At 46.8% G+C, this 15,810-nt stretch overlaps 1 protein-coding gene across 1 annotated transcript in view; it reads left to right on the forward strand.

Moving 5' to 3' along the window:
- Positions 1-15,810, forward strand: part of PTPRS (protein tyrosine phosphatase receptor type S) — a 256,467-nt gene that overhangs the window by 222,587 nt on the left and 18,070 nt on the right. The window contains 5 exon segments of the mRNA XM_083365216.1: positions 1,064-1,239; positions 3,869-3,988; positions 5,736-5,890; positions 12,281-12,566; positions 14,222-14,400. Coding sequence (XP_083221342.1) covers positions 1,064-1,239; positions 3,869-3,988; positions 5,736-5,890; positions 12,281-12,566; positions 14,222-14,400 — 916 coding nt within the window.

Consider the following 15,810-nt stretch of genomic DNA (forward strand, 5'->3'; position numbering starts at 1 on the left):
CGGGGCAAGGTAATTTCATGGACTCCGGGTGGGGCAAGGAGGGGGAGAGGGAGGGGGAAACGGGGTGGGGGGGAGGGGGGATGTAAGACGGGGGGGGGCCGGGAGCCTGCAAACGTTTGATTGAATTTCAGGGAGGGAGGGGGGAGTTTGGAGAGATTGTGCCCATCCTTCGCCCGATTTGCTTAGCGGTGATGCACCGTGACATGAAAATGGAGGGAAAGGAAAGGAGAGGAGAGGAGAGGAGAGGAGAGGAGAGGAGAGGAGAGGAGAGGAGAGGAGAGGAGAGGAAAGGAAAAAGGGAAAGAGGAAAGGAAAGGAAAGGAGGAAGGAAATGAAAGAAGAGAGGAAAGGAAAAGGAAAGAAAGGAAAGAAGGAAGAGATGAAAGGAAAGGAAAGGGAAATTTCCTTTCCCCAACAAAAGCCTTAAGTCCAAGAAAAGGGGCGGGCTTTTTTTGTAAAAGGGGAGTGGGTTTTCCTCCAGCCCCCCCTCCCGTTTCCCCCTTTTACCCATTCCCCTCCTCTCCGCCTTCTCCCTCCCCTCCCCTCCCGTGCCCTCCCTCTCTCCTTCCCTCCCTTCCCCCAGGGATCCGTTGTCTCCCATCTGAAACTCGGGATCGGGATCGCACGTATATAAATAGCCTCGTCTCTTTTGTTCTGCGAGAGGAATCCGAGATCGCGTCTTCCCGGAAGAGGCTTTTATTTTATTATAATTTTTGGCAGCATTTGGGACCCCAGACCCTTTTTTTCCCTCAGGCTCAGACGCCTGTGCACACAAACACAAGACACGTGCGCACAAACGGACATGTTTCACTTGGTTAAAGCCTTCAACATCCCCAACAAAAGCCTTAGGCAGAGAATTATCCTTCTTTGGTTGACAACCCAAGGTGTGGCTTGAGCTCCCTGAACTTTTAAAGCTTGGCCTTGCCTGCTTCAGGGCTGTCTCCCTGCAGCTGCCGGCTTGGAGAGGGTGGGATGAATTGGGCGGCTCTCGAAAGGCCCAGCCGTCGACCAAAGGCCTGGATTCCCACACGGCTCTTCCTCTTTTTGGCTCTTCCCCATGCAGGCATCCTAGGGAGCGACTACATCAACGCCAACTACATCGATGGGTACCGCAAGCAGAACGCCTACATTGCCACTCAGGGCCCTTTGCCGGAGACCTTTGGCGACTTCTGGCGGATGGTTTGGGAGCAGCGCTCCGCCACGGTGGTGATGATGACAAAGCTGGAGGAGAAATCCAGGGTGAGGAGGGGGGGATAATCCAGCCCAGCGGACGGTGCTCCTGCCTAAGTTATTGCGGGAAGTTAAGAACAGAGCGCCAAATGTGGGGTCCCCGGTGCTCTCTGAGATTGATTGTTTCCTTGTAGACGTTTCACTACCCAACTAGGTAACGTCATCAGTGCTAGAAGGGAATGTGGAGTTTGTGGAGAGGAGGAGGAGGAGAAGGAGGAGAAGGAGGAGGAGGAGGAGGACAACGACAATGACGACAATGACTGTGGGGTCCTTGGTGCTCTCTGAGCTTGGTTGTTTCCTTGTAGACGTTTCACTACCCAACTAGGTAACATCATCAGTGCTAGAAGGGAATGTGGAGTTTGTGGAGAGGAGGAGGAGGAGGACTGTGGGGTCCTGGGTGCTCTCTGAGCTTGGTTGTTTCCTTGTAGACGTTTCACGACCCAACTAGGTAACATCATCAGTGTTAGAAAGGAGTCAGGTTTGTGTAGCAAAGAAGGAGGAGGAGGAGGAGGAGGACTGTGGAGTCCTTGATGCTCTCTGAGCTTAGTTGTTTTCTTGCAGACATTTCATGACCCAACTAGGTAGCATCATCAGGTACTAGAAGGGAGTGGGGTTTGGGGAGAGGAGGAGGAGGAGGAGGAGGAGGAGGAGGAGGAGGGCTGTGGGGTCCTTGGTGCTCTCTGAGCTTGGTTGTTTCCTTGTAGACGTTTCACTACCCAACTAGGTAACGTCATCAGTGCCAGAAGGTGGTGGGATTTGTGGGGAGGAAGAGAAGGAGGAGGGAGGGAGGGAGGGAGGGAGGGAGGAAGGAAGGAAGGAAGGAAGGAAGGAAGGAAGGAAGGAAGGAAGGAAGGAAGGGGAGTCTTGGTGCTCTCTGAGCTTGGTTCTTTTCTTGCAGATGTTTCATTACCCAACTAGGTAACATCATCAGTACCCAAAGAGACTGGTGTTTGCAGAGAGGAGGAAGAAGAGGGCGAGTTGTGTGTGTGTGTGTGTGTGTGTGTGGGAGGAGGGAAGGAGGGAAGGAGGGAGGGAGGGAGGGAGGGAGGAAGGAAGGAAGGAAGGAAGGAAGGAAGGAAGGAAGGGGAGTCTTGGTGCCCTCTGAAGCTGGCTGGTTTTTTTGCAGACGTTTCATTACCCAACTAGGTAGCACCATCAATGCCAAGCACTTAAGCTCCAAGTTAAATCCAAAAACGCTAGGGAATTCCTGGAAGCTTGGCATCCAGACCAATTAGCGTTCAATCGACACGTACGGATAAACCACATTTGCACGCCACGCAGAGAGGCGATGAAAAAAGAGCCAAGAAGGAAACGAAAAGGGCAGAAGAGATCCTCCCCAGCATCCTACACCCAGAGAAGCAGAGATTAACACACCAGACACACAATAAAGTAGAAATACCCTAATCAAGGAACTACCAAGGAACAAAGCTCAGCGCCAATCGCCTTGGCACTGTATATATAAAACAGGCATCAAACCCTTCGCTCCCTCAGACTGATGATGTTGCCTAGTTGGGTGGTGAAACGTTTTCCAGAAAACAACCAAAGACCTCACAGTTCAACCCGGAGCTACAAATATTTTTCTCTAGAAACAGCCAAATATTCCTTTCCAGTTTGGGAGGGAAGGCCGTTAAATGCAACCAAAGGCCGTATTTCTTGTGTGTGTGCGTGCTATGTGTAATGCATGTAAAAGGGCAGAGCTTTGATTACCATCTTTACTTTTTTAAAAAAATTTCTGGCATCTTCCCCACCCGCCACCGCCCCCCAACTTAGGAGCTGGATTGCTGATTACTCCTTCTATAAATGAAAAGCTTTTTTTTCTGGTTTGAGGTTGAGTTGAATTACTTGATTTGCCCCACAGCGCCTGGTACAGAGTACGCGTCGATCGGGATACTGATAGCGTTTTTAATATTTACATTTTAAAAATATGTTTATGTTTATTGCACCATAATAATGCATTTATTACATTGTCACCTTGCAGAGGCGAGATGTGCAGCGCCAAGAACTGTTTGTCCTTAGAGCTGCCTCGAAGCTTAGTAATAATAATTAAAGTAAATAAGTTGATCCAATGAATGAACATGGGGGGAATTTTATGTTTTTCAATTTTTTTTTCTTCATGCCAGCGCTTAAAAAAACTCCATCCCAACTTCTTTTCTTTTTCTCTCCCGCCCTCCCCACCCCCCCGTTGCCGAATTTTAATGTTTTGGTCTGTCCGTAAGGATCCAAGATCCTTGTGATTTATTGACATTTTGTAAACGAGACAAATTGATCCGATGGGATGTAGCTCCGGTGGGATGATATAGTTGTGTCGTTTAAAGATCGGAGGAGAATTGATGTCGGAATCGAAATTCAGTTCCCTGGAAATGAGATAGGGAAGCCAACAAGGCCACTTGCACGCTGCAATCTGAGATAACCTGAACTCAATTTATTTCAGTGCCAGATTTTAATTCCTCGTAACCCTCGGCATGCCTGCTTAGGAAAGGCAAGACCGCTCCCAATTTGTCACCTCAAAACGGGAGCAAGTTCTGCCTAACCTTATGTTTTGGGTTGATGTTTCTCCGTGTTTCTTCCGCTTCGCCTTTTGTCGTGGCGTGGGGAGCTAATGACAGAATTACAACCCCATATGTTGATTTTTGTTCAGATCAAATGTGACCAGTACTGGCCAGGTCGGGGCACGGAGACATACGGGATGATCCAAGTGACCTTGTTAGACACCATTGAGTTGGCCACGTTCTGCGTCCGCACGTTCTCTCTGCACAAGGTGAGAACAAGGCCACTTTCTTCGGGTTAGGGTTAGTATGGAGGAAGCGAGGATGGCTTTCTTTAAGGGTCTGAAAGACACGACTTCTTCAGAGCTGGGCTAACGGAGAGACCAGGAAGCCAGTAATTTAAAATACAAAGAAGAGGGCAAACCAATGGGCAAAACAACGGGCAGTCCTCAACTTACAACCGATTGGTTTTGTGACCGTTCAAAGTTACCCATTCTCAATTGTGGACGTAAGTCGAGGATTACCTGTACACTGTTACAGCATCCAGGTGATCATTTATTGAAACGTCTCCGGAAAAAGAGAGGGAACACCACCACCCAAGGCATCTCTTCCAGGCGTTACTGTTGGGGGAGGGGACGGGGAGGACATTTATTTATTTATTGTACAAATAACTCAAGGTGGCAAACATATCCAACACATCTTTGTCCGCCTATTTTCCCCAGAACAACAGCCCTGTGAGGTGGGTTGGGTAGAGCAAGAGAGAGAGAGAGAGATAGACTGGCCCAAAGTCACCCAGCAGGCTTTTATGCCTAAGGCAGGACTAGAACTCACCATCGCCTGGTGATGGACCCAAAGTCACCCAGCAGGCTTTTGTGCCTAAGGCAGGACTAGAACTCGCAATCTCCTGCTGATGGACCCAAAGTCACCCAGTTGGCTTTTGTGCCTAAGGCAGGACTAGAACTCACCATTGCCTGGTGATGGACCCAAAGTCACCCAGCCGGTTTTTATGACTAAGGCAGGACTAGAACTCACCATCTCCTGGTGATGGACTCAAAGTCACCCAGCCGGCTTTTATGACTAAGGCGGGACTAGAACTCACAATCTCCTGGTGATGGACCCAAAGTCACCCAGCCGGTTTTTATGACTAAGGCAGGACTAGAACTCACCATCTCCTGGTGATGGACTCAAAGTCACCCAGCCGGCTTTTGTGCCTAAGGCAGAACTAGAACTCACCATCTCCTGGTGATGGACCCAAAGTCTCCCAGCCGGCTTTTGTGCCTAAGGCAGGACTAGAACTCACCATCACCTGGTGATGGACTCAAAGTCACCCAGCCGGCTTTTATGACTAAGGCGGGACTAGAACTCACCATCTCCTGGTGATGGACCCAAAGTCACCCAGCCGGCTTTTATGACTAAGGCGGGACTAGAACTCACCGTCTCCTGCTGATGGACCCAAAGTCACCCAGCCGGCTTTTATGACTAAGGCAGGACTTGAACTCACAGCCTTCCTCTTTCTAGCCTGGTGCCTTCTGATCGTAGAATCATGGAACAGAAAGACTGAAAGTGCTCTACTTAGAGTCACGTCAGCTCCTTGCTCGCTACAGCACCCCTTTTCCAAAAGACAACCGGACCTTCTTGGTTTTCCTTTTTTCCTTTTGAAAACATTTCCCTCCTCATCCCCAAATCCTTCCATTCCCCACCAGCCAGTCAGAACCCGAAGAAGCTTCTTGGATGAGAAGTGAAACACGTCTTCAAAGGAAAACCAACCAACAAGAAAATCCAGTTGCCTTTTGGAAGAAAAAGCACCTTTGGACCAATCAGATGGGTCGTGCGACCGGCCCGTTTTATGACTGGCGTAACTAATGACCGTGATGGGGAGGCTCCATTACGGTCGTAAGTTTGAGGACTGCCTGTACGTGATAGGAACACAGCCGATTCAGCCTGTGCTTTCATTTGCTCGTTTGATGTTGCCCAAGGCGGGTACCTCTTGCCATCTTCCCTTCTGCTCTGCCTCCGCAGAACGGCTCCAGTGAGAAGCGTGAAGTCCGCCAGTTCCAGTTCACCGCCTGGCCGGATCATGGAGTCCCTGAATATCCCACCCCGTTCCTGGCTTTTCTAAGGAGAGTGAAAACATGCAATCCACCGGATGCTGGCCCCATCGTCGTGCACTGCAGGTACCCACCCCCGTGTCAACCCTTTGGGGGCTCCAATTCATTGATTCAATTAGTCTGCCACCCATCTCGTTTCGAAGGGATCCAGAACAAGGTTTGTCTTGGAAGAGAAGGAAGGAACTGACTTGGGGAATGGCTCTTTTTGATTCACCTTTAGAATAGAATAGAACAGAATATTATAGAATAGAATAGAATATTATAGAATATTATAGAATAGAATAGAATAGAATAGAATAGAATAGAATAGAATAGAATAGAATAGAATAGAATAGAATAGAATAGAATAGAATAGAATAAATATAGAATGGAATAGAATAGAATAATAAGATAGGATAGGATGGGATAGGATAGGATACAGAGAATAGAATGGAATGGAATGGAATATAATAGAATAATAAGATAGGATAGGATAGGATACAGAAAGAATAGAATAGAATAGAATAGAATAGAATAGAATAGAATAGAATAGAATAGAATAGAATAGAATAGAATAGAATAGAATAGTTGGAAAGGGACCTTGGAGGTCTTCTAGTCCAACCCCCTGCTCAGGCAGGAAACCCTATACCGTTTCAGACAAATGGCTGTCCAGTCTCTTCTTAAAAACGTCCGGTGTTGGAGCATTCACCGCTTCTGGAGGCAGGTTGTTCCACTGGTTAATTGTTCTGTCAGGAAGTTTCTCCTTAGTTGCAGGTTGCTTCTCTCCTTGATGAGTTTCCATCCGTCGCTTCTTGTCCTGCCTTCAGGCGCTTTGGGGAATAGCTTGACTCCCTCTTCTTTGGGGCAGCCCCTGAGATACTGGAAGGCTGCTATCATGTCCCCCCTCGTCCTTCTCTTCATTAAACTAGACATGCCCAATTCCAGCAACCGTTCTTTCTATGTTTTAGCCTCCAGTCCCCCGATCATCTTTATTGCTCTTCTCTGCACTCTTTCTAGAGTCTCAACTTTTTTTTTTTTACATCGTGGTGACCAAAACTGGATCCAGTATGTGCCATCCACTTGGATATTAGAAGACGGCTATCATGTCACCCCTCGCCCTTCTCTTCATTAAACTAGACACGCCCAATTCCAGCAACAGTTCCTCGTATGCTTCAGCCTCCAGTCCCCTGATCACCTTTGTTGCTCACAATATCTCCCAGTTGCAAATTCCATACATTTCTTACACATTGTGTAGTTTTGTCACAGAGCTGAGCAGGTACAAGGCGTGATGAGGGCCCTCTTTCTCAATTGTGCCAGTCTGTCCACCTGTAATCAGTTCAATGACGAAGGCAGCGTGCGGGGCAATATTTTATTCCGTGGCAGAAGCTGAATTTCCCCGCTCAAAATGGGTTCCAAGTAGGCAGTTGCACTTAATTCTAATCTGCATGACGAACAATAGACTTTGCACCGCGTGGATGAAACCCGTCGCGAGAGTCCATTTATCAAACCTCGACCATCAAACAGGATCCGGAGATGTTCATTTGTAATTAAGGAGGACGTTCTTATAGCCGTGAGATTTGGATGAAAATGTCTGTGTGGCTATTAACCTTTTCCAAATGTAGCCATTCAGGACTGTTATCTGAGCTTCTTAATAGCGTTCTTTCCACATCTGACATCTGTGCTACGAGGATCAATCTGTTGTGCTTCTCTCGGCAAAGCGAGGCCGAAACCAATTAAATGAGCACAGAAGAATCCGGGAACTTCGGAGAAGGAATTTATCGCAGAAAAGCTACAAATCAAAGTACCCCTGGAATTGCTGTGCAGCAAACAAGAGTCCTATTTAAATCAAAGCTCTTTCCCCCCCCCCCTCTTACCTGAATTGTGGGAAGAGGCTGGAGACCCCTCCTCTCGTTTTGGACATAAAACAGATCTAAACTCCGTCAGAACGAACTCTCACTGAATTGCTATTCAGACCATTTTTTTAAAAAAGGAATTTACAGGGGATGGTGGAACTAGAATTAGATGGTGGAGGGATTTTTTTAAATTATTTGAAAAGAAAAGAAACAGCTTCTGAAATACGGAGAAATTTGTGAATCTTCCAATGAACAAAGTACAGATAGTCTTCAATTTAACAACAACAACAACATAATAATAATAATGATAATGATAATGATGATGATGATGATGATGATGATGATGATGATGATGATGGAAAGGACCCTGGAGGTCATCTAGCCCAACCCCTGCTCAGGCAGGAAACCCTATCCCATTTCAGACAAATGGCTGTCCAGTCTCCTCTTAAAAACTTCCAGTGTTGGAGCATTCACCGCTTCTGGAGGCAGATTGTTCCACTGGTTAATTGTCCTCACTGTCAGGAAGTTTCTCCTTAGTTCTAGATTGCTTCTCTCCTTGATTGGTTTCCATCCATTGCTTCTTGTCCTGCCTTTGGGCGCTTTGGAGAATAGCTTGACTTCCTCTTCTTTGGGGCAGCCCCTGAGATATTGGAACGCTGCTATCCTGTCCGCCCTCGTCCTTCTCTTCATTCAACTAGACATACCCACTTCCAGCAACCGTTCCTGGCACCAAAATCTCCGTTGTTAAGCAAGGCAGTTGTTAAAGAGCCTGGTTTGATGACCCTTTTGCCACAATTGTTGAGCGAAACACCACCCTTTTTTAAAAAAGTAAATGACATGGCTATTAAGCAAATCCAGTTTGTCCCATCGACTTCGCTTGTCAAAAGCAGCCCGGGAAGGCCTCAAATGAACCCCGGGGTGTTGCAATCAAGCCCCTGAATTTTAATTAGGTAACTGTGGGGATGCTACAACGGCCCTAAGTGCGAGGACCTTTCTTCAGTGCCTTTGTAACTTCAGACAGTTGCTAAACAAGTCAAGGGCTGGCTGTAATTGACTTGCAGACTGGGAAATGCCGATCAATGGTTAAATGCTCCTTCACACACACACACCCCGCACCACCCCTCTGCCTCTTCTCCCAGACAAATCGGATGTTCAGTGATCTGCGGTGGAGCATTCCTCCCAACGTTACAGAGGTCCCTTGGCAGCCAATCCCCCTTAAAATGTTATTTCTTCTTTTTAAATAAAAATGCCCACCTGTTCTCTCCTTTCCTCCGAACGGATTATTCAGGAGTCCGAATGCTTGGGCAGCAAACAAGCTTATGGAGTGATAGCACCCACAAAGGGAGCAGCAACATCCCTCGTTAACACAGCCTCTCCCCCCCCCCCCATCTGCACCTTATCCTGTTCAGGAAGCTTTTTTCCATACAGGTGAAACGCACCGGAACGGGCCTCGTGGCGCTCAGCAGTCAGTGTGCCGCCCTCTCTTGCGCTCCCTCCCTGGCACACATGCACCCATCTCACTGACACGCCATCCAATTCCTTATGAAACATGAGCCCCGGAGCTGTTGGCTTGTTTGATTTCGCCCAGCGTACGCTCCGCCGATGGATGTCATGTAAGTCAAACAGATCGCCCGCTTGCCCCCGAGTCACTTCTGGTTTTTTAGACAGCAGGAGGTCACCAGATACAGCCATTGAACTGTCAAGCACAAGTCAACTCCAAAAAAGAAATGATTTTTCTCTCTAAGCACCGCACATAAACATCCCTGATAATGGGGCCAGACTGAGATGGAAAAGGCCTGATTTATATGAGAATGGAACGGAATGGAACGGAATAGAATGGAACGGAATAGAATGGAATAGAATAGAATAGAATAGAATAGAATAGAATAGAATAGAATAGAATAGAATAGAATAGAATAGAATAGAATAGAATAGAATAGAATAGAATAGAATAGAATAGAAGGGACCTTGGAGGTCTTCTAGTCCACCCCCCTGCTCAAGCAGGAGAACCTATACCATCTCTGACAGGTGATTGTCCAGTCTCTTCTTAAAATCCTCCAGTGATGGAGCGCCCATAACTTCTGGGGGTAAGCTGTTCCACTAATTGATTGTCTTCACTGTTAGGAAGTTTCTCCTTAATTCCAGGTTGCTTCTCTCTTTGATCAGTTTCCAACCCTTGTTTCTTGTCCTGCCTTCAGGTGCTTTGGAGAACAGCTTGACTGCCTCTTCTTTGGGGCAGCCCCTCAGATACTGGAACACGGCTATCATGTCTCCCCTATTTCTTCTTTTCTTTAGACTAGCCAAACCCAAGTCCCGCAGCCGTTCTTCGTACGTTTTAGTCTCCAGGCCTCTTTGATCGTCTTAGTTGCTCTTCTCTGAATTTTTTCCAGACTCTCAGCATCTTTTTTTGTGATATGGTGGCCAACATGGGCCGCAGTATTCCAGGTGTGGTCTCACTGGGGCTTTATAAAGCGATATGAATGCTTCACGTGATCTTGATTCTATGCCTCTGCTTATACAACCCAGTATTCATTGCATTAGCTTTGTATGTAGCTAAACCTCAATTTAAAAATATTCATTTAGTGACAGTTCAAAGTTACAACAGCAGTGGAAAAAGTGACTTAGCACCGTTTTTCACACGACCATTGCAGCATCCCCATGGGTCACGTGATCAAATTCACACACTTGGCAGCTAACTCATATTTATGACGGTCGCATTATTACATTTATCAATAATTTTTTAGCTTATACATCTCTTAATTACATCCGGTCTTCATAAACAATCCATCTCCTGTTGTTAATTTTTACCCAGTTTTTACTTTCTCATCGGTATTCCAACCTTTGATATTTATAATTTTCAGGCTTTGGGTAACCAGGATTTCCCTTGTTTCAATTCATAACGAAATATAATATCCAAAATACACATTTTTATCTATTTGAATGTAATCTTGTTCTATTTCTTAAAAGTTATCTATTTCCCATCATATTAAATCATCTACTGAATAATACCATGGAAATTTTGACCTCAACTGGGTTCATAAGTCAAGGATTGCCTGTATTTCTACCGATGACCTTGATCAGGGGTAGGCAACCTTGGCTCTTTTATGACTCGTGGACTTCAACTCCCAGAATTCCTGCGCCGGCCATGCCGAGGGGAAAGGGAGAGGTTTCCAAGCTGGGCCATGCTGGCTGAGGAATTCTGGGAGTTGAAGTCCACAAGTCGGGTTTGGGTTATTTTATTTTATTTATTTATTTATTTATTTATTTATTTATTTATTTATTTGTTTGTTTGGATTTATATGCCGCCCTTTCCCGAAGGACTCAGGGCGGTTTACAGGGTGTTTAAAAGAAAAATCAATACAAAAGTTAAAACAATTAAAAAGATTAAATCAGTCCCTGAGAGAAAAATAAAAAAAACCCAGTTAAAATTCTCAGCCTGGGCCAGAGAGCTCGAAGAGCCAGGTCTTCAGGTCCCGGCGGAATGAACGGAGATCGGGGGCAGTCCTAAGCTCCGCGGGCAGCTGGTTCCAGAGGGCAGGCGCGCCCACTGAGAAGGCCCTACCCCTGGGTGTTACCTGCCGGCAATCTTTAACCGGCGGCACCCTGAGAAGACCCTCCCTGTGGGAGCGCACTGGACGAAGGGAGCTTGATGCTGGCAGCAGGTGTTCCCTCAGATATCCCGGACCCTCGCCATTTAGGGCTTTATAGGTCATCACCAGCACCTTGAATCTCACCCGAAGGGCAACCGGAAGCCAATGCAGCTCGCGGAGTAGAGGTGTTACATGGGAGTATCGGGAAACCCCCATCACAACTCGCGCGGCCACATTCTGCACCAGTTGAAGCCTCCGGGTGGTCCTCAAGGGCAGCCCCATGTAGAGAGCGTTGCAGTAGTCTAAACGGGAGGTCACGAGCGCATGAGTGACTGTGCGTAGGGTATCTCGGTCCAGATAGGGTCGCAACTGGCGCACCAGGCAAACCTGCGCAAAAGCCCCCCTGGTCACGGCCCCTATGTGATCTTCAAAATTGAGCCGTGAATCCAGGAGGATGCCCAAGTTGCGAGCCCTATCAACGGGGGGTAACACCTCACCCCCCATCGTTAAAGATGGAATAGTCTGGTTGACCCGAGATGCCGGTATGCACAGCCACTCAGTCTTGGCAGGATTGAGTCGAAGCCTGTTTCTCCCCATCCAGACCCGGACCGCTTCCAGGCAACGGGACATCACGGCGAGGGCATCACTGGATTGGTTCGGGGTGGAGAAAAAAAGTTGGGTATCATCAGCGTACTGATGATACCCCACCCCGAAACCACGAATGATCTCGCCCAGCGGCTTCATATAGATGTTGAGCAGGAGGGGCGAGAGAACCGACCCCTGAGGAACTCCACAAACGAGAGGCCTCGGGGTGGATCTCTGCCCTCCCGTCAACACCGACTGCGAGCGGCCCAGGAGATAGGAGGAGAACCACCGCAAAACAGTGCCTCCCACTCTCAACCCCCTGAGACGCCGCAGTAGGATACCAGGAGTTCTGAAGGAGAAGGCTAGAAATTACACAGCCACCCTTCAGACGAAGGATTTCTTTAATCCCTAATTTTTCCTCTACCCCGCCCCTATTTTTATCCTTCCAGTGCTGGGGTGGGTAGGACCGGCTGCTTCATTGTCATCGATGCCATGCTGGAGAGGATAAAGCACGAGAAGACGGTGGACATTTACGGGCACGTCACCCTCATGAGGTCCCAGCGAAATTACATGGTACAGACAGAAGACCAGTACAGCTTCATTCACGACTCTTTGCTAGAAGCTGTCGCTTGTGGGAACACGGAGGTCCCCGCTCGGAACCTCTACACCTACATCCAGAGGTTGGCGCAGATAGAAGTGGGAGAACACGTCACAGGCATGGAGCTGGAATTCAAGGTGAGCAGAGGTAACACGGGTGTGCGGCTCGGGCAGGTTGTCCCTGCCCTGGGAGGCTGCCCAGTTAGCTTGCACAGAGTTGCAATCTGCACACCTAGTCCTTGACTTACAACCGTACGTTCAGTGAAGTTAACAACAGCGTAGGAAAAAAATAACGTAGGGCCATTTTTCACACGTGTGACCGTTGTAACAGGCCCACGGTTACAGGATCAAAATTTTGATGTTTCGCCATATTTATCACAGTCGCCGTGTGCCAGGGTCCTGTGAACCCCCTCTTGCAACCTTCTGACAAGCAAAGTCAAGGGGGAAGCCAGACTCTCTTAATAGGTGTGTTATTAGCTTAACAGCAGAAGTAGTTCACTTAAGAACTTTGGAAAGAAAGGTTGGAAAAGTGGGTAAAATTCACTCAACAGCTGTCTTGCTTAGCAAATGAAACTTTAGGCTCCATCGTAAGCCGAGGAATAGAATGGAATGGAATGGAATAAATATAGAATGGAATGGAATGGAATGGAATGGAATGGAATGGAATAGAATAGAATAGAATAAGAATAAATATAGAATGGAATAGACTAGACTAGACTAGACTAGAATAGAATAGAATAGAATAGAATTAGAATAGAATAAAAGAATAGAATAATAGAATAGAATAGAATAGAATTAGAATAAATATAGAATGGAATAGACTAGACTAGACTAGACTAGACTAGAATAGAATAGAATAGAATAGAATAGAATAGAATAGAATAGAATAGAATAGAATAGAATAGAATAGAATACAGAATACAGAATACAGAGAACGGAATGGAATGGAATGGAATGGAATAGAATAAGAATAAATATAGAATGGAATAGACTAGACTAGACTAGAATAGAATAGAATAGAATAGAATTAGAATAGAATAAAAGAATAGAATAATAGAATAGAATAGAATAGAATTAGAATAAATATAGAATGGAATAGACTAGACTAGAATAGAATAGAGTAGAATAGAATAGAATAGAATAGAATAGAATAGAATAGAATAGAATAGAATAGAATAGAATAGAATAGAATACAGAATACAGAATACAGAATACAGAGAACGGAATGGAATGGAATGAAACAGCAGAATAGAATTGGAAGGGGCCTTGGAGGTCTTCTAGTCCAGCCCCTTGCTCAAGCACTGGAGAGGTAGTAAGATATCCAGCTGGGAGTGTTGCGTTGCACAATTTTCCATTGGGGTGGGCTGGCATAGACAATATACAGTTAACACAGCGTTTCTCTACCCATGTGACTTCCAGGCACGTAAATTTGAACTTCAAAAATATTCAGCAGTAGCCATGTGGGTTGGCGAATTCTAGGAGTAGAAATACACAGGTTTCAGAGTGCCCAGAATCAATGCCCAGAATCCAGCTGGTCAATTTTGATCATGATCTACATAACAGTGTCCCACATGCGAAAGGTCCAAGGACACACCTTTAGAGCAACGTCAAACTTGAAGAATTCTAAGCAGAGGCCATTTTGAATTCTTTGGAATGGAAGTCTGCGTGTCTGTAAGGAAAATGAGTCTTAATTCTGGCAGCCTTCAACAGTGGCCGCCCTCGCTGGAGAATTCTAGGAGAAGAAGCCCACTTAGGTCACCTCTCATCCACCTGTGCTCCTTTCTCTCTGCCAGCGACTCGCCAATTCCAAAGCTCACACCTCCAGGTTCATCAGTGCCAACCTGCCCTGTAACAAATTCAAAAACCGCCTTGTCAACATCATGCCGTACGAGACCACACGGGTTTGCCTTCAGCCTATCCGCGGAGTCGAGGGCTCCGACTACATCAATGCCAGCTTCATTGATGGATACAGGTAAAGACCCCGGGAGGAGGTGGGATGGACGCTTGTTCCTTTGTCTCTTCCTGTTCCCTATTCCGGCCGCCAACCATCCTTGGTCTTCAATATATATATGTCTGCTATGATATTATACCAGGGGCCTTCAAACGTGGCCCTTTTATGACTGGTGGACTACAACTCCCAGAATTCCTCAGCCAGGCACGCATGCCTGGCTGAGGAATTCTGGGAGTTGAAGTCCACCAGTCATAAAAGGGCCACGTTTGAAGACCCCTATATTATACATTAGAGGTGCGCGCGCGTGTGACTTCTGTAGAACTTTTCTACAGAATGCACTGGCCCAGTTCTTGGTCCCCAAGAGTTTCTGACTCCTATTCTGTTAAGGAGCTGCCCCTAGAACAGCGGTGGTGAACCTATGGCACGTGTGCCAGAGTGGGGCACTCGGAGCCCTCTCTGTAGGCACACACGCCTCGCTCTTTGGCTATGTTTTCGCCGGAAAAAGTCATTTCTCAAGTCCCTTCCTAGCCCAAACAAGCCTCTGGAGCAAGCGCGCTGTTTTCAGCTTTGAATTCTATCAAATCTGACACCAGAAACAGATGACCTGCGTGCGGCATGTGTTGCTCTCAAACTTACAAAGTATAAGCCAAGGTTAGACAAATTATCAGCGTGCATACAACATACAGGGACGTGGTGGCTCAGTGGATTAGGATGCTGAGCTTGTCGATCAGAAGGTCGGCAGTTTGGCGGGTCAAATCCCGAGTGCCACGTAACAGAGTGAGCGCCTGTTACTCGTCCCAGCTTCTGCCCACCTAGCAGTTTGAAAGCACGTAAAAATACAAGTAGAAAAATAGGGACCACTACGTTGGGAAGGTAACAGCGCTCCGTGCGCCTTTGGCGTCTAGTCGTGCCGGCCACATGACCACGGAGACGTCCTCGGACAAGCGCTGGCTCTTTGGCTTCGAAACGGAGATGAGCACCGGCCCCTAGAGTCGGAAACGACTAGCACGCATGTGCGGGGGAACCTTTACCTTTATACAACCGCAAAAATCACATTAATTGTACAAAAGCATGCCAAAGGCAAACTTTTACCTTTCAGTAAAAAGTTGTTTGAATTGAAAGCTTTGTTATTGTGTTTTTCTGTTAAGACAAAAGATGTTAATGTAGGAGTTGGTTTTTTTTCTAAACTAAAACCTTAGCATTCAGATTAAATTGCCGTGTTGGCACTTTGCGATAAAGAAGTGGGTTTGGGGTTGCAGTTTGGGCACTCGGTCTCTAAAAGGTTCGCCATCACTGCCCTAGAATCAGCCTTCATCTCCTATTAGCCGCGAGCCCCATCTTCTCTGATCTGCAGAAATCTAGGTGACCACGAGTGACAGCAGAGGACTTGCTAAAAACAATGTCTTTGAACTTGGAAAACAGGTAGTTCCT

The sequence above is a fragment of the Vipera ursinii genome, assembly GCF_947247035.1.
Source record: "Vipera ursinii genome assembly, chromosome: 1".
Lineage (NCBI taxonomy): Eukaryota > Metazoa > Chordata > Lepidosauria > Squamata > Viperidae > Vipera > Vipera ursinii.